The sequence below is a fragment of the Euleptes europaea genome, chromosome 5, assembly GCF_029931775.1.
Source record: "Euleptes europaea isolate rEulEur1 chromosome 5, rEulEur1.hap1, whole genome shotgun sequence".
NCBI classification, from domain to species: domain Eukaryota; kingdom Metazoa; phylum Chordata; class Lepidosauria; order Squamata; family Sphaerodactylidae; genus Euleptes; species Euleptes europaea.
This window is the reverse complement of record NC_079316.1, coordinates 45,740,535-45,760,371: the sequence shown is the minus strand read 5'-3', so window position 1 is coordinate 45,760,371 and position 19,837 is coordinate 45,740,535. Positions and strand designations below refer to the sequence as shown.

The 19,837-nt window shown below is 42.9% G+C and overlaps 1 protein-coding gene across 1 annotated transcript in view; it reads right to left on the bottom strand.

The window, feature by feature from the left end:
* EPHB1 (EPH receptor B1) overlaps positions 1 to 19,837 on the bottom strand; it is a 370,423-nt gene that overhangs the window by 234,977 nt on the left and 115,609 nt on the right. The window contains exon 2 of the mRNA XM_056850342.1: positions 8,190 to 8,254. Coding sequence (XP_056706320.1) covers positions 8,190 to 8,254 — 65 coding nt within the window. The remainder of the gene's footprint in view (positions 1 to 8,189; positions 8,255 to 19,837) is intronic.

Genomic DNA, 19,837 nt, shown 5'->3' with positions numbered 1-19,837 from the left:
GTTGAAAATGCATTCCTTCCAAACTATTTTAAGCCCTGGAAGTGGGAAAACACAAGTACATCAGAGGTCTCTTTTCCTAACCAGGTTTAAAAGTAGTCCACGGATGCCGTTTCTGATCAGGAAGATGGCATGGAGGAAGTTAAACCCCCTTCCCCAGTGCTGAAGCCACAATCCACATAAAGTCTCTCATATCTCATTTTTGGTGCCAAATTACATTCATGGAGTTCCACTCATGGAACTCCAGCATCACAGATAGTTTGGCCTCCAGTCTCCCTTTTTTTAGTGCTTGTCCACTCATGCCAGTCATTTGACAAATGGTCAGTATTCTTTAGGGTCACACCTGCACTCTGTCCAAACTGTCTTTGTTCCTTTCAAGGCCATGTGGTTATTCTTTGTTGGGAAGATGGAGACAGGACTGTAACTTTGGAAAACCAAGTTTTCCTGCATCTTTTGGCATCCCATGGTCACCCACAAGGACCTACTCCTGTCCTGCCTTGGAGCCTATTTTGGAGCCTTGCATGCCTACATTATAAATAAGCATATTGACTGATTAATGGCTTTTTGATCATTTTTCTTTCTTATGAAAACACCAGATCTGGTTGAGTAGTTATCTAGGCAGTTTTACTCATGCCATTACAGTCCAATTAGATTCCTCCTGCAGTCCAGACCATTTTATGATCATTAATGTCATGTAGGGAAAGGATGGCCTTCTTCTCCCAATAATTAAAGGCTACTTCAGACAAGATTACTCCATAGGATGCCCGCCCCTCCTAACCTCAACCATTTCCCCTCCAAACCAAGATGATCAAATAATGAACACGATGAATCTGTGGTATGTGTAATAGCAGAAAATATATTTTTTAAAATGTATCCCTGTGGTTAGCATTTTAAAACCATGCACAGTTTCAGCTTCCTATTCACATACTGGCTCAGTTGAGCTAGCAGGATTAAGCCCATTTTAAAAGGATAACTTGAGGTCACTTTGGATGGGATAAATTCACCACATAGTACCCAACTTTTACTTGATGTATTATGGTGCAGCTTCACATTCACTCTTACTCCCTCATACATACAGTAAAAATATTCACATTATCTCATTGTGATCATTGCTAGGAAATTAGGGACTCAGTAGCTTGACTACTGTAAATCCAGATATCTTGAGCTCCTGATTCCTCTTTATACCAATAACTGTACCTTGACAATGTGAGAAAGATGTGATATGATACATTAACTCATAAGAATGACAAAGTAGGTTTGATGACAAAGCAGCAGCCTGTGTGGAAACTTCATTCTGCGCTCAGGACATACTTTCACACTATTCATGACTTGATAATGATGCCTATTACCACATATGGTCAGCTAGAGACATGTGAACAAGGCTCCACTTCCCAGCTGGAGCTGCTACCCACAAAATGGCACTAGAAAAAAAATGTGGAGAAACGGTTTCTCCTCCATAGCCGCTCTGCTCTTGACTGTAGACCTGCTGCCTCAGATTTTAATACTGGCAAAAATATGAGCGAATATCCCTAGGAGCATTACCCTTACACACTCCCCAGGGTGAAATAGCCTCCAAAACACAAAGCCAGCACAGTGACCCACATGTCAACAATAATGATATCTGGAAGGGTGATTAAGTGCTATCACTGAAATATATTAAGAGCCAAAGTAGCATAAAATCAGAAATAAGCAGGGACCAGGTTGTCTAAGCTGTATGAAAGGTGGAGAAATTCTTGGACTCAGGAGTAAATTCAAATAGGAGATGACTAGCTCCAAACAATGGGCATGGTTCTGAAGTAAAGCAAGAAACATGCTGGGGCAAAAAGCACAGTGATGTAATTACAAGAGATTCCTAATTATGACCTTAGTTTCCCTGAGTGCCACTCTTCCAGGGTATTGCCTGAGATATTTTCCAGGTTTTGTCTGGAATTGCCTGTTCAATCCTAGCAAGTGTAAATGAATTACATGTAGCCCCCACCCCCAATCCCTGCTTGTTGTTCTTTGCAGGCCAGAGTTCCCATGAACCTCCTTGATCCAGGTTCAGAGGCCACTGAAGTAGCAGCATACCTCAACACCAGAACTAGGGAATTCGGGTTAACATCCCCACTGGCACTAGTCTAATATGACAACCTTTGGAAAAGACAGAATGGGGACAGGGGAACAGCACTGGAATAATATATTATGTCATGCTAGAAAAGAAAGTATTTGGGGAGGACAGCCATTTCCTCCCTTCCTCACACTTACCAACCCAGCATCCATCAGGGAAGAGTGTGTAAGCCACTGCTGCTGAATCCTTGTCCTTTATTGGCCAATCAAGATGGCTTTGTGTGGCAGCAGGCATCTCCCACAGGCTGGAAATGAGAAGGATGGAGAAGGTAGCAGAGATGGTATGCCCAGAATTGGCAAAGGCTTGGAAAGGAAGGGAAGAGAGGGAAGTGATGGGAAAGGCCTCAGAAGGAGAAAGAAGCAGTGGCATGGGCCACTGTAGATGCTCGATAATCCTGACTGCTTGTAAGGAGGCTGGTAACATGGATGCATCCAAACCAGGTCAGGAGAAAGGAAAGAATACAAGTGCTTCTGTCCCTTCTGTTATTTGGAGCTGCTTTTCCTTGTTATTTCCTCTTTTTGCTACCTGTCTCCTCTCCTCATATCTTCCATCTGCCTTCCTATCTGTTCTGCTTTCAATCTCAGTCTTTCTTCTTTTCCTCTGCCGCCTCTGACTGTCTATTGTATCTGTCTGCCTATCCATATGCTTGCTGCTAGATACCATATTCATCTATCCACCTGCTGTTTTTTGTCTGCATTCACAAACCTCATTGCCATCCAGTTGACTACATCTTTTCCCTTTTTTCTTTAAGACAGCAACAACAAACTCTGTTCCATGTCACTAATAGTATTTTTCCCCAGAACTAGTGGACCAGGAAGTTATGATAGTCACCCAGAGCAATGGCACATACAAGGAAATGGAGCGTTCACCGAAACTGAATCTGAGTCTGCTGCATGTTTTGCTTGGCCATTTATGCAGGGGAAATTTGCACTGAGTTTGCTATGGCCACTTTTAACTGCCGGCCCCCACCTAACCAAACCCCCACCAAACCAAACCCCCACCAAACCAGACTAGCGGTGCCACAGTGCAAGAGGCCCTCAGGATTGCTCTGCCCATCTAGTGCTTTCACATTCTGCATTGTACCAGATGGTATCTGTGAATTTGTCTATTCACAATTGTGTGGCTTTGAAGAGAAGGACAAACATTTTTTCAAAGCATTAAAAATAACTATACTGAAGTTAAAATGTAGTTGAACAGTTAGTGGCAGATTATAGTGTCCCATGTCTAATTTACATGTACAGTAGTTACCAGAGACATATATGCAGAAAAAGTGTTAGAAGAAGCTATCAAATGAGTGGGCTAGTTGACGGTACTGACATCTCAATCTGCTGTCCTGAGGATGAGCCCCACATCTCAGTCTTGGTGCCAAAGGGAGACTGGGCAACCATACCTGGGGTTGATGCTTCTCATAACCGTGTCCACCATGAGAAGCAGCTTTCAGTGCACACTGAATGTGAAGTAAGAAGGGAAGCAGGATGTAATAAAATGGACAGGTAGGAGGCAACATAGTCTATCCAATATGGAGGGTGGATTCCAAAGCTATGATTTTCATTAACAGGCATAGCCTGATGTAATTATTGTGAAGGAAAACACAAAATCTAGTATTCTTCTAAGGGAGTTTTTCATTCAAATCTACATGGACCTTCTATAATGGCTTTGTTTTCTTCCCACATATTTCTCCACAAGAATAATTTCAACTCCTGCAGAGAGTCACACCCAAAAGAGGTACAAAACAAATAAATATTGGGGCATCAGCAACCAACCATAGCATCCTAGGCACTTCTGAATTATACAGAGAGGAGGAAACCTTTGCAATAAGAAGGAAGGGGAGAGATCTGGAGAGATCAAATGAGTGTCAACTATTTATTTTCTTTTTGCGTTGGAAGTTATCAGTCCTTATATCTTTGTCCCTTTGACAAAGTCATCTGTCTCTGGTCTCACCACTGCCTAACAGGACAATCTTGTCTGGCGCAGCGTCTCCCTCTTTCTACCTAGCCCTCTATCACCTGTTTAAACCAACCTATTAAGCAAGCAACCATCTTTCTAACTGATCTTTTTCTCATGCACCTGTCCCTGTCTTTGTTGATCACTTTCCCTGTCAGGGGAATGTGAGTCAAGGTATTTTATGCTCCCATTCCTCAAATATGTCTATTGCACAAAGAAGATGTTTTAAGTGCCTGAAGATGGTTTGTTCCTCATTACTTCATAGAAGTGACATTAATAGCCAGAGAAGAGCACTGCTGAGTGCAATTATGAATGGTGTTCAGGTATGAAAGCTGCTTTGAGCCTGCTAATGTTTCCTAATTATAAACCTTTAGGTAGAGAGAGCAAGAGAAGGAAGGAGGGAAGAAGGGGTGCTGACTTATGCACGCATCGTTCAACTAAAGGGTGGCAGCAGCCAGGGATTATTGGACTGGCCTTTTGAGAGGCAGTGAGCCCAGTTCCCAGGAATACAACTCTATGAAACAGATACTAGAATACTGAGACAACTGAAAGCATGCATCTGATACTGATAGAGTGAGCTCTATGCTTTATACTTTGCCAAAGGCACATGGCAAACCGCAGAAAGGATGAATCCTCTCCACCTGGACAGTTATTTAATAAAACAAGCAGTCAGTCAGGGCAAACTTCCCAGAACAAAAGGCACAGGAAAAACAACAGCATTTGATTTATAGGCAGACTGCCATAATGACAATATCAGAATGACCTAAAATAATAGCTTCAGGGTATACAAGCACACCCTCTGGATTTCTTAGATGACATTTTCCAGGTACCATCTCTGCAGGCGTCAGGGAGATTCCTGACTAGAATCTGTCCCCCTAAGAATGAATCTGCACACCAGAAACCCCCCCCCCAAAAAAAAGCAATGTGCATGTTAGTGCCATCAAGCCGCTTCCAAATTACGGCAATCCCATGAATTAATGACCTCCAAAATGTCCTATTGTTAACAGCCTTGCTCAGGTCTTGCAAACTGAGGGCTATGGCTTCTTTGATTGACTCCATCCATCTCATGGATGGCTTCCTCTTTTCCTGCTGCCTTCAACTTTTCCTAGCATTATTGTCTTTTCCAGTAACTTGTCTTCACATAATGTGACGAAATTATGATAGCCTCAGCTCAGTCATTTTAGCTTCTAGGGACAGTTCAGGCTTGATCTGATCTAGAATCCACTGATTTCTCTTTTTGGCAGCCCACGGTATACATAAAACTCCCCCAACACCACTTTCCAAAGGAATCAACTTCCTGCCTGTCAGCTTTCTTCATTGTCCTACTTTCACACCCATACACAGTAATGGGGATTGCTATAGTATGATCTTGATCTTAGTCACCAGAAACACATCCTTACATTTAACGGTCTTTTCTAGCCCCTTCATGGTTTGTCTCAATCTCCTTTCTAATGGTGAGTAGGTTTACAAACAGATGACAAACAGTGACCCAGAATTTGTGGTACTCCAATGAGCTGAGACAAAAAGAACCAAGAAAAGTAAAAGGTAACCAACAAAAGGTAAACAGGAGAAAGGAAAAGAAGGGAAAGGGGAGGGGGAGGAGAAGGGGAAGGAGGCCAGCTGATCTGTTAAACCATTGCTGCCTCAACCATATGCCTGGTGGAACATCTCTGTTTTACAGGCTCTCCGCAATATAGCTAAATCCCTCAGGGCCAGGTCTCATTAGACAGAGAGTTCCACCAGGCTGGAGGCAGAGTCAAGAAGGCCATGGCCAAGGTTGAGGACAGCTGGATAATTCTAGGACCAGGGACCACTAGCAAGTTCTTTCCTGAAGAGCATAAAGCTCTCTGGGGAGGTATATCAGAAGATACCACTGCCAACTGGAAACCATGCTGTTTCTCCATATTTTGCCCTAACAGCAGCCTCTTGTCCAGAATGTAGGTTTTGCATCAAAACAATCAGATGTGGCACACCTGTTTCTTTTAAAACCAGCCACAGCTTTTCATGATCCACACAGTCAAAAGCTTTGCTGTAATCTATGAAACACAAGCTGATTTTCTTCTGAAACTTTCTTGTATGTTCCAGTAACCAAAGTAAATTTGCAATATGATCTCTAGCGCCTCTTCCATCTCTGAATCCAGCTGAAACAGCTGGCATTTCTTGTTCCATATATGGTAACAGTCTTTGTTGTAAGATTTTGAACATCACTTTACTCATGATGGCCCAATAGCTGCTGCAATCTTTGACGTTTCTTTTTATAGGCCTTGGAATGAAGCTTGAGCATTTCCAGTTTGTGGGCCATTGTTTTTTCTCCCAGATTTGTTGGCATATTCTTGTTAATGAACTCTGTTCTTGTTGATGGACTCTGCTTCTGTGGCTTGAAATAGCTCTATTGATATTCTTTTGCTCCTGGTGATTTGTTTCTTCCAGTTGCTTTGAGTGCCGCTTTCATTCCACTTTCTAAAATCAGCATACCAGAACCCCCCAAAAAGGAATATTCTTAAAATATCCCCATAATGGTCATTCCAAGAGAAGCACCCCCTTGAGAGAATGGATGCATGGAAGATCGCACATACACAGAATGAGCACTAAAGGAATATCTTAGGGGAACTAATCAGCAGTAGCACAGGCCAGGGCATCAGTATCTGCCCTGTGCAGATGGCCAAGAGGGCACCCACGCTCTGCTACTGCAGACACACAGACTCCATTCCTTCTCTGTCAATCATCAATCAGCTGCAAGATTACACCACACCACAAACACCAACATGATTTTGAACTAGTGCAGCCACATGGAGCACTGTGTCAGGTGTTCACACTTGTACAGTAGAAGTGGCTGTACTACCATGTACAAAACTCTCAGCAGCCTTGCTTCATAAGCTGCTGCCTCCCTCCCTCTTCACCCTCCTGACTTCCTCATCTTCCCATCTTCTTAGCTCTCATACAATATTCAGTCCTACCGTTGCTACCCTCATTCTCCCATTTCCCATAATTCTTTCTCTCTTCCTAACCTGCTGCCTCCCAGCTCCCAAAAGGTCTTCCCCAGATCAGAATCCCCTCGAGGCAGCAGGTGTGAAGGGATTCCCTCAGGCACATTAACTACATTTCCAGCATGCAATGAGTATGTGATGTTTCCTGCTGAAGTACATTAGGCAGCATGGGTAATACACAGGCAGGGCTGACTCATTGCTGTTCAAAGTGATTAGAAGTATAAATCCAAAACAGTGGCAGGGATAAAGGAGTTCCTGTTCTCTCTCAAGCAGTGGTTTGCAAACACCAGCCCCTTCCCAGCTACACTCTGTGTGTCACCAGAAAGTGGGCTCCATGGGGGGCCACTGCCAACTGAGCACGAGTAGGCCAAACAGCCACACAAAACAGCTGACTTTCCACAACAGGGAAAGATCACTGTGTTGGAGTTCACAAAAAAAAAAAAAAACTTCATTAGTAGTGCCCAGTCTGCCTCCACTGTGTCCAGGTTTAGGTTTGGAAAGGGGGTGCCACGCCTGCTACAGCAGAACACAAGTCACTCTCAGTAAATGCCACAAACTCCATTCTAAATGCTGGAAAGAAGGTGCCGTTTGGTTCTTTCCATATCAAGCTGCTAGGCATGGCCAGAGAACCTGTGACAGGAATTACTTATTACTGACTGGGAGTTCATAAAGCAAGTGGAACTTCTTTTCATTCTCAACTTTTTTTCAACGAGGAAGAAATGGCATTGACACTCCGGATGACTGTGAGTCACAAATCAGGTTTCCGTCTTATCTGTGATTTGGAATAAATCAAGCCCCAGCTTTAAAAACAAATGCCCCAGCCCCCAAATCAAAAGGTTGCTTTTTAAAAAAATAATAATAATCCATAACTCACTGAAAAACACTCTACCCATTAAAGCAGTCCTGCTGTTAGTGGGGAGGGGGAGATAAAGATTTGTGTTTGCAGAAAATGACATCTGTCAGTTTTGCTTTTGTTTGAGCTGACATCTAAAACGGGAAATTAGTAATTTTGTTAATCAAGGGAAGACAGATTTCATACGCATGCATACAATTTTATTAGCCATTTGTATGGAAGTGGAAATAACAACCATCCTATTCCCACCCCAAATCAATTAATATGCAAAGACATTGTCAAGCAGCTGACGTCCACTTACCCCTGAAGGTGGATTTGCTGTCCAGCCAAGTTCAGCTGTGGCTGTCCGAGTATCCATTAGGGTTTCTGGGGGTAAATTGGAGGGAAAAATTACTAAACGATTGAGATTCTGAACCAAATGGCTAACATACTACAAAGGTGCACTTGGGATACCATGTGTCCATTAAGATGAATATAAATTCTAGGTGGTAGAGGTCAGTACAAGTTTAGGTACTTTCTGTGGCTTAGAGATTGGATCACGTACCTCTCAATACATACATTTCATTTCGGTCAGGATTTCAATATATCTCAGGACCAATCTGTTCTCCAGGCACTAAACAAGGGTGATTACGCTGTATAATAACCCTGCCATTACCTTCAACTAAGGGGTGTATAGATACAGCAAAAGTGATCAAGTATTATAAAGCAATATGGTGATCAAGGATGCCCTAGTGTTCATCGATGGGTTTCATGGTGACAATTTGCTTCTTTGAGAAATCATCTCTTCCCCAAAGCAAAGAGCCTGTTCTGGCTTTCCTCCACCTCCTTGGAGTATGACTGCTACACAAGAGCCCAAGAAACATCACCTTTGTGTCTGAAGGGAGCACACATTCAGTAACAGCTTCCCCCATGGTAGGAGGATGTTTGGCATATATTCTCCCATCATCTTGTGATTGGCCCAAACACTCCAAGAGCCCAATGACACAACAAGATTGGGGAACCCTCTTACAAAATCAATTGACAAGGGAGGGAGGCTGGAGATTGACTGTGCTTTAAGACAGATCTCCTCGAGGGACAGATTGGCAGTGGTTCTTTCAGAATACATATGGCACAGCAGCATACATTTAGATTTTACGATATACTGGGAGCTCATAGGTTCTTCTCTTTGCAAGGGAAACTGTACACAATATATTTTATCACTCTTTGCCAAGGTCACCATGGGACCAGATAAAGTCAATTTATTTAGTAGATCCATCCCATGGGGAAATTAAATCTTGGACAAACCTAGTATCAGGAAAGAAAATACCAAGACCACGGTTACATAGCCCGGATAACCTACAAGAACCAACCTAGTATCTGTTGGACACCTGATCAATAATTCCAGCTGTTTCAGAACTTGCTGGCAGATTACATTAAGCTTTCTCCACACAGTCCCAAATACAGGGGGAGATTACACAGTAAAAAAATAAATAGCTAGCTCACATGTATGAATGGATCCCAAGTATAGGGCTTTAGCAAAGTCCTTCACAGAAGAGCTGTATCAAAGCAGCAATTAAGGTATACCCTGCACATGCCTTCATCACATGGGTTTGGTACATGAAGCTGATGTACATAGAATTAGGATGCATACAGCATACTATTATGCAAGTCTACTCAAAAGTAAGCCCCATCACATTCAGTAAGGCTTACTTCCAGGAAAGTGTGCACAGGATTGCAGCCTTAGACCTGCTAAATCCAATGGCTCTAAATCAGTTTAAATTCTAGTACTTTGAATTAAAAGGGTTATGGATTGGACCATTAGACATCTAAATAACCAGAGCAGGCAAAGTATTAAAGCATCCAAACACCTTTTGAAAGTAAGATCCAGGTCAAGGATTCAGATCACCTATTATTTCAAGCTTGCATCTCGGTTGATACACCTCTAGCATTTAAGCCCTTATATGAAATACCAGAAAGAAAGAAAAAGTGCAATGAATTCAAAGATGATAACAGAACAGTGGATATAAAAATGCCAGCGGCTACACCTCTATTCACAAATTGCAGTGTTTTGCCTAGCAGTGAAGAGGAGGAAGGTAGCCTATGATTAGCTTGTTTCTGAATTAGTTGATAGCTGCGTGACTAAGTCAGTCGTATTCTTTTTCTGTTGCCTAGATTGTCATGGTAGCTATACTAATTTGTTGCATAAACAACTAATCCATTTTGGATTCCAAAATCAGAAACATGAATATTAAACAATACTATTGGAATGTGTTCTCTCATCTTTTTTTAAAGTTTTTTTTTTCTGAAAACAGGAAAGAGCTGTAATACTGTTGACATTTCCCCCCAGCTTTTCTCTTTTAAGGGTAACAGTAACAACAAAAACACAGACAGACAGATGGGAGGGGACATTCCTCCAGGTTTTATTTACTTTTGTTCGACAGATTAACTTGGATTTCTGCTGTAATTCCACTAAATATGACAGTGAAAAGAAATTTCGTTTCTCACTAATGCCTGGTCAAGCAGCTTCTTCTATGGCTGCATAGAATATTTTCCCCTTCTCTACAATAGATTCATACTTCAAAGTGACTACCTTTAACCTCACGGCAAAGCAGGCCCTTCCCCATCTAAACATCTATGGAAACACACAGCCTGCGGCCTCAAAGAACATACACCTCCACTCCCTCACCTCCCTACAGGTTGCCTCCTGAAGTGCTTTAAAGTATGGAACACAGTAAGATAGAAAGGAAGCCAGTACCTAGAATATACCTTACTTGAGATGTATGTTACTTTTCACAGTTATCATGGTACCTCTGTTATTTGAAAAGGAATACATTTGTTTCAATATGGCATAAGATCTTCAATATCAGAAAAGAGATTGCCCTCAACAGAGCACAATTTTATTACAGCCCAAAATGTCCCCAAGGAACACTCTGGGGTGAGGGGAGCAGAAAGTCTGCCGTGGGAGGGGAGAATCAGGAAAAAAAATCACATAAACACCTTTCCATCTGCAGAAACCCTCTTCTGGACCCAACCCTACCCTTGGATACTAAATAAGGAACATGGGCAGCTTTCCCCCCACCTGCTAGGCTACTTCCTGGGGTTGCCAACTCTGGCTTGGGAAATTCCTTGAAATTTGGGGTCAGTTGCTCAGGAGGGTGGCATTTGGAAAGAAGAGGGGATGTGATGTCACTCTAGTCCTTACATTTCTCCTAGACTTTATGGTGTACAATCCAGCCCACCCTCTGAAGCTATTTCCTCCAGGGGAGCTGACCTCTGTAGTCTGGAGCTCAGCTGTAATTCTAGGAGAACCCCAGGCCCTACCTGGAGATTGGTAACCTTACTGCTCTGACCAGCCCCTATCATGCTTCAGTCTTTATCCCCACTGCTCCAGCCAACCATGCCTCCCTCTAATTTCTATGCATCGCCCTCTTCCTGTGCCATTTGTTGATCAGCCCAAAGCTAGTGGGCATGTGGCATTCAACAATGCCAATGAGGTCATGGCTCAACACTGCAAAAGCCTCAACAGTTCATAGGCCTGTTACCAGGAAGACTTGCAAAAGGAATACATCAAGCAGTTTTATACATCTGCATAGTTCTCCATCTACACTGGCCAGTTTATGACAAATGCATTTGCCCCACACTTGTAATACAAACTGATGAGAAATCTATGCCAGCTATCCAGTTCGATTGCAGGGATGGACACTCAATTGACACACTCTTAGCTGCATAAGGGTCTATCTATTTTATTATTTTTATCCCACTGTTTCTCCTAGGAGCTCAAAGCAGCTAACATGGGCTGATTCCACATGGCAGCATGACAACATCTCCTGGGCCACTTCAGCAAGTGGTGTGGGCATGGGCAGGAACAGCATCAACACATACCTAAACTGCTTGCTGCTGCCACCCCCGCCCTTTCTCCTGTCGCACAGCAATTTTGCAAAAGACCCCCATGGCCTGACTCCCCTCCTTAACTTTTGCTACTGAGCAGTGCTGTAATGCTACACATATTTGCAGGAAAAGTGGGAAAGGCCCTTTAAAGGGCTGAAAGATTTTTGGGGGATGGAGCTTAGTTGAGCCCCCACCTATGGTGGCTACAGGGGAGCATCTAGATGGACACTCCACCTGCATCTTGCTCTGGCGCTTCCCCCTTACTCAGAGAAGATGAATTTTATATTTTCTCCTGGAAGTGGAAGAAAATAAGAAGCAGATGAGGCACACACAGCTTGGGTATGACATCATCTGGATGTAGGGTTGCCAGCATCCAGATACTAGCTGGAGATCTCCTGCTAATACAACTGATCTCCAGCTAATAGATATCGGTTCACCTGGAGAAAATGGCCGCTTTGGCAATTGGACTCTATGGCACGGAAGTCCCTCCCCTCCCCAAACCCTGCCCTTCTTAGGCTCCGCCCCAAAATCTCCAGGTATTTTCCAACCCGGAGCTGGCAACCCTATCTGGATGCTTCCTTTCACTATGGTACTTTCTACCCTCCCTGCAAAGAAAAATCCCAATGTAGAAACAGCACTAGTCCCCCACCCCAGTTTACTCCCACAGCAACCAAAGGAGGTAGTTAAGGCTGAGATACAGTGACTAGCCCAAGGTTACCCTGTGTGGCATTGTGGGGATCTGAACCCAGGTCTCCCTGGTCCTAGTGCAGCATTCTATCCACCACACCACACAGTTCACACCACCTATGTTTTTGCAGTTGCTCTCATTAGCCATTTTACTCCGTATTTATCCTGGAGACTGCTAGAGCAATCCGTGCCTTATCCCAGCTGAGCCCTGTTCAGGGTTCTGCTAGGTTTTTCAAAAGTTTCCCCAACATATTGTGGGGAACATTTTGCCTTGCCAGGTTGCTACTTAAAACAGCAGGCTAGTGTATCAAGCTGGGTTGCTTAACCATAAGCAGAGGTAAGTGATCTTGCCTGCCATATCAAGCAACAGGCAGGGTATTCTTGTGCACAGATCTGCTAGCAGTGAATATTCCAGGTTGCCTTTTCAAGTCAGAGCTACAGCCCTTCTCACCCACGGGTCTGCTTACATGTGGGACAGATCCAGCTTCACATGGCAGTCAGGAACCTTCCCCAAATTAAGGACTGGAGAGAGAAATTGTGGATGTATATGCAGATGGCCAAACTGATTCTTTACACGGTAAAGATATGGAAGAGTTTCAAAAAACATGGTTAAAGGCCATCGCATTTTGGGATAAATGAATTTTACAAGAATAGTTAATGAATTTTAGATAAAATGTAATGTTTTTATAATAATAATAGTATAAGGTAATTTTAAATACTGTCAAAACACTTCTCCGGAAGTCGATTGGTGGTGGGACACACTGTTAAGGTGGGTGGTGGGTATTAGAGCACTGTGTATTTTACAATTTATATTATATGGTGTAATTTTGACGGTTGTATAAGTGCTCTTTTTGTATTTCTGTATTTTTTATGTTTCTTTTTTCTCTGTTTTCTTTTTTATGATTTGTATAATTTGTTTTTTCTTATTATAAAAATAATAAAAAAAAATTAGAAAAAGGAACCTTCCCCACAAATACATCTAAGCAAATCAGTGCCTCTACTCAATACAGTTACTTGGAAATCATTCCTGGGTTGATGTAGATATAGTTTAGATAGTTTATATAAACATCAGGTAAACTGCAAGAAACGTCCAAGACAAGAGGAGACAGAAATCCAAAAGCAAAGTCTGTGATTTCTACGCTAGTGAATCTGTTCATTTACCCATTCCCTTTTCTCTCCCTCTCTCTATCACTGAATTGACGATGTCCAATTATAGGAAAGTGTTCCCCTCACAAAAGGGAGTTGTTTATTTCAAAAGGATTTTCTCTTCTCCATCTTTCCTTCCTGTCTAGCAGCTTAGCATGCTTCTGGCTGGCTTGCCTGGAGAACTTTTTCCCCCCTGGCTTCATATTGACACAGGAATGTACTTTTGATAAACTTCAGCCAGCAAGGTGCTTCCTCTGCAAACAACTCTTTGCATACTCCAGTCTTGGCAGTATTGGGTGTTGTTTGAAACTGTTGACTCGTGCAGTTCGGGGAGGGGAATTGAAGGAAAAATATCCCCATTGATCAAATATGTTTTTCCCATCATCCCCTACCCAAAGAGGAGGAGGACGACGTTGCCTTCCCCCGAGCTCAGCTTCCTTATCTGTGCTGCAGTGCATGACTGTAATACACAGGAGGATTAGTGTTAGCAGACAGAGCTTGTCACACAGCTTTGCTCTAACATGACAAATGAGTGCTTGGTTCTATTACGGCACGTTTTTCTCCTTTTCTTCTTCCTTTTAGTCTGTTCATCCTCCTCAGCCCCACTTGTTTATGATGGATAAAAGCTTCTGAAGACAGTGGATTAGAACCTGACCCCTGGTAAGCCTCTCCAAGGCAGGGGAGCATGTTACTTAGCCACAGGTCACACCTGTGGTCAATTAGAGTGCCCTTTGCTCCAGAGCCCCATAGAAAACATCTGCACAGCATTAAGCTGAGAGTTTCTCTCCTGATGACTGAACTTCATTGTGAATGAAGAGATGGTCTCTCTCTCTCTTTTTAAGAGGCACCAAATGGGTTTGCCAGCTCTTTTACCGACTCTGTTTCTGAAAAAGCTATCCCAAATGCAGAAATCAAGTTGGTAAAGCTTTTCTTGGAATAAGAAAAATGGGAAGAATGTCATCTGTTTAATGGCAAGCTGTTGATAAGTTACAGGATCAGGGCAAGTTTTTTGTTTAAAGTTGGCTGAAGTTTAATCACACCTTTTTCGGAGATGAACTTTTGAAAAGAGAAATGTTATTTTCCTTCATACCATGGAAAGCTTTACCTGACCATTTTTATACATTAAGCCTGTATTACAAGGGACCAGACATTTTTCTCCTAGCCTGTAAGCATCTAACATTTGACAGTGAAGATACTTGGATCAGGGCCTCAAATAGTGAATGAGTGGGTGAGTACAGAAGAACCCTTTCCTTCAAGCACTCTGGGGTCCCAGCCTGTTTACACTTTTCAGGTCAAAACCAATACTTTAAATTGTGTTTAGAAACATAATGGAAGCCATTGCAGATCTTTAAGCACCAGCAAGATAGAAGGTCCCAGTTAACAACTTGGCCTGTTGATATTTCTGAATTCTCTTCAGAGGCAGACCTGCATATATTTGGAGGAATCCAACTTGGATATTACCAATGCATCATGGCTAACTATGGCAGAGTCATCACTTTCCAGGAGGAGATAACAGCTGCAACAGCAACCAAAGCTGATAAAATATTATCTGAACCATGGATGTCCTTGGGCATCCATACTCAAGGACCAATCTGAAAGCACTAGTGAAGTGCAGATCAGCCACTACTTTGTCAAGCACTTTGAGTAAAAGTTGATGCTTGCAGTCAAATGGTAGCAAACAATCATCTGAGGCCAGGAGGGATTTCATCAGGAGCTATTACAAGCCTGCCTCCTTCAGAGTGGCAAGAACCACTGCCTCTCTTATGGAGGGGTTGTATGTAATCTCCTGGATCCAACCAGGCATTCCCCAGGCATTCCTGTTCAGCAGCCTATTACCTAAGGATAGAGGACACATTTCTCCAAGCACCCTCTCAGCATCTCCAGGCTATACAGTACTTCCCGTTTACCCCTTGTGAAGTTCAAGTAAAAGAATCAAAGTCCATTACATTCATGCATGCAACATTGGGGTCCCATAAAACTATAAAGCAAGTTGTGATGATTTAAGAATAAATACGACTTGTTTAAACTGCTTTTAGAACATGACATGTTCTAAAATTTTGAAATATTCCTGTCAAAATTCTTCTTCCTAATACCTTTGAAGGTGCAAGAAGCTCTGCTCTCTTTTGAATTTTGGTCATCATAGTTAGCATTTTCAAGGATGTCCCAGGTCAGATTTTATGCACTTTAACGAAGTAGCAGAAAATCTTAGCAGAGACAGAACCAGCTGTGACAAAACTGTCACTGTGCACCTTGTTCAGTGAGGGTTCGATAAACCAGATACAGAAGGAATCAAAGAGATAATTTAGAGGGTTGCTGAAGTACTTGCACAGTTCATACAGTCCAATTGCATTTTTTTCATGTCAACACAGAGCCCTAAAATCTTGTGCAGAAGAGGTGTGGGACCTCATTTCATTGGAGACAGCAGCTTTGTATGAACAAAAAGAATATTGCCCAAGGACCTGCCGTCTTCTCTGAAATGAAGGCAGCAACATTAGCAGAAACAGAAGCTCTTCTTGGGCCTAAAAGCTCCTGATACCTATAACAATCATTGGAGCATGGTGTTTTATGTATATAAATAATTTCAGATTACAAATCCTTTGTAAAAAAAAAAAACAAGTACTTCTTATCAACTCCAGACAGTTTCGATTTGACTTCAATAAATTATTTCTTAAGGGGGAAAAAACTATCTGGATTTGTTAAACTACATGGAGCTCTGTAGCTATCCAAGAATGTGTCAGCTTCTTCTATTCTGATGTAGCTCACAAACCCTAATTTCCTGCAGCAAACATCCACTCATTTCAAAGGCCATGAATGGTGGTCAACTGGCTGATCTGGATCTTGGGCTTTTGCAGGAAGGACACAAAGTGCAGCACCAACTAATGCACCACCTTGGCCATGCGTCCATCTAGACAACAAAGGAAGGACCAGGATAATCAATCACTGGTAGGGGGGAGGACAGCAGAGGGAAAGGTGGTCAGGGGCCAGAGTAAAATTACTTTTCTCAGCTTGCTAATGAGGGGATTACAATGGATCACAGCCTGAGCATCATTAATCAGGCAAGAAGCTGCAGAGCCATTTCTCCAGTCCCCCTCTATGCCTTGCGGTTTCGTTCTCAGTTGCTCTTTCATCTGCTTTCTTGCTTTCAGAGGTTTCCCGCCCTTTTCCCTGCCTTTTTCCCCTCACCCCCAATTTCCATCCCAATTATTCGTATATGTCCCTCCCAGCTTTGGTTGGGGAAGGCGGGCTAGAAATATAAATAAATAAATAAATGAGAAGGATTCTTTTCCAAGATCTTTTTTTCCTTTTATAGTAACAGTTAATTTAGAATCCAAGGATGCATGTAAAGGTGTGGGGGGGAGGGGTTGCGTGGGGATCCAGTATGTTGAAACTAGTACTAAGCAGCATGACTGGCTCTGCTGTATGAGGAGGAGAAGGAGAAGGAGGAGGAGGGGGAGGAGAAGGAGGAAAAGAAGAGTTGTTTAATACATGCCGACTTTCTCTACCACTTAATAAAGAATCAAACCGGCTTACAATCAGCTTCCTTCCCCACAACAGACACTCAGTGAAGTAGGTGGGACTGAGAGAGTGTGACTAACCCAAAGTCACCCAGCTGGCTTCATATGGAGGAGTGGGGAAACAAATCCCAGATTAGCCTCTGCCACTCATGTAGAGGAGTGGGGAATCAAACCCGGTTCTCCAGATTAGACTCCACCACTCCAAACCACCACTCTTAACCACTATACCACGCTGGCTCTCATGTGTCACTATTCTAGGGATTTACTGAATGTGCCCAAGATATAATCTGTGACAATGCACAATGCTTAAGAGACAAGTGGGCATATAAATATTTTAAATAAATAAATATACCAAGAGCTGTTTCAATTTCTTTTTCCTTTAACATGTTTGGTTTTACTGCAGTAAAAGATATATGCATATCCACTTAAACAATTTTGCACATCTCACCCAGGAATCAAAATTATCAAAAGTCCAGAATGCAATGCAGTATAGCAAAGTTTTGGCAGATCTCTACCTCACAACAGACAATGGATGCAGATATTGTTTGGCATCAGGTAAACATTCTGTACTCACCAGCCACTTGAATATTCAGCAAGAAAACTAAACTGTACCATGAATGTTAAACAGATACAACTGGAGAGTAAGGAATAAGCTAGATACCCAAATGGTTGGAAGACAAGATATTTTGCTAGTTTCATCCAAATCAAATATTCAGACAAATAAGCACTGCACTTTTGCATAAGAAAAATGCCAGGAACACAGGTAGGTCAGTGCAGAAGCAACTTTTAGGAGAACCCTAAGCATTAACATGAGTGACTTAAAGTTCTCAAACAACTGCAATCATTTGGTACCTATTATGCTGAAGCAATGCCAGATATCACTCTTCTATTATGACTACAAACACAATGAAAGCAGAGTTGGGGGGGGGAGAGATCTGACTTCCGAAGAAGCAAAAAAGTGTGAGTTATTTCTCAGGCCAAACTCCTTGAAGAATCTGGCACACTTTCCAACAAATTAGAAGTTATTAGAAATCCTTAGCCCATTCTGCAAAGTCAGCACTAACAGATCCTTCAAAGAGTGAGGAAGAAAGGAGAACACACAAAACATCCAGATACATACTTCGAAATATATGATCAGTAGCTACACTTGGGCAGGAATCACCTGCATTCTGTTCAGAAATATATTTTAAGCCTCTCAGCCAACCTCCACCATCACCTACTCATGTCATCCACGCAAAAACTCCCACATGTCCCTCCTAGAAAAAACAAACCCTCATGATTCCTGTCCCATGTTTGTTTTTCCATTTGGGAAAGTCCGTGTGCCGTATCCTCCATCACTGCAAGGGGCATTTCCATTGGCTGCCTCTGCAGCACAGCATCAAACCTGCTCTGGGCAGAATAAGCTCTCAGTTTTACAATGTCCCTCCTGCTTTCTGTACTCACTCCCCACACAGATGTTAAGGGGCAGAATAAGCTCTCAGTTTTACAATGTCCCTCCTGCTTTCTGTACTCACTCCCCACACAGATGTTATGTTACTTCCACATGAACATGCTATTCTATTTGGAGAGGTTGTCCCTACTGGATACTCCCAACTATTCTCCATCAAAAGTTTCAGTTCTAAAGTGACCCTCCTTGCGAGCTTTTGTCATGGCAACGGACTCAGTTAAATTTATCCACTCTTTAAAGGGCATCAGAGGTCCTTCCAATATTAGGCAAACACGAGACTGCAGAGTCGTTCTGCAGTAAGCCATACAATGGAAATATTCTCCAATCTGCCCATGCCTCAGCCTTCATCTTGCCAATCCTGGCACCATTATTAAGGAAAGTATTGTCTTTTAAAAGCAGTATCTAAGCAGTAGGACACTGGTTATCTTAGTATCATTCTCTAGCTTCCAAGATGTTTACTCCTATATTTCAGGTGATTGGGCTTCCCAGGGTACAGAAAAGCTTACCTGGGGATTCACCAGGACATCTGCTAGGGACTTGATTGGTTGCTTTAGACTACTGGGGGTGAGCCACATTTCATATCAAGAGGGGACAAATTGGGAGCCTTGGATTCATGAGGTGCTCAACTCTCTTCTTCCCCAAAGCAATTGTTAGAGAGGTAAATTGTGGCAGTGCAAGGATGGTATATGGTTATCCCCAGCCTAGGGTTGCCTGGTCCCTTTTCATCACCGGCAGGAGGTTTTTGGGGCGGAGCCTGAGAAGGGCAGGGTTTGGGGAGGGGATTCAATGCCATAGAATCCAATTGCCAAAGCAGCCATTTTCTCCAGGTAAACTGATTGCTATCAGCTGGAGATCAGTTGTAATAGCAGGAGATCTCCAGCTAGTACCTGGAGGTTGGCAACCCTACCCCTACTGACTGGTTCAGTATGATAAGGGGGTGACTAACACCCCCACTTACTGTTCAATCAGCCCTCAACCCTCGCACTATAGCACTGAGGGTTGCTTTGTTGCTGAACGTACAGCTGGCAGTACAGCCTGTCCCAGTTTGAGTAATTATAGAGAAGAGAGAGGGGTTGAAGCCCCACCACCCCACACCGTATTGGAGTTCAAGGCTGGATATGCAGCAAGCTGGTCCATAAAACTACTTCTTTTAAAGAGACTCATCCCAGATGCCCGCTTGCCTCTGAGCTGCTATACAAACATTAGACTCCTGCTGTAAATGCAGGGGGTGGGTGGGGGATAAATGCCCACTCCTTTTATTCTGAATGGCTTGCCCCTAGAGATCAT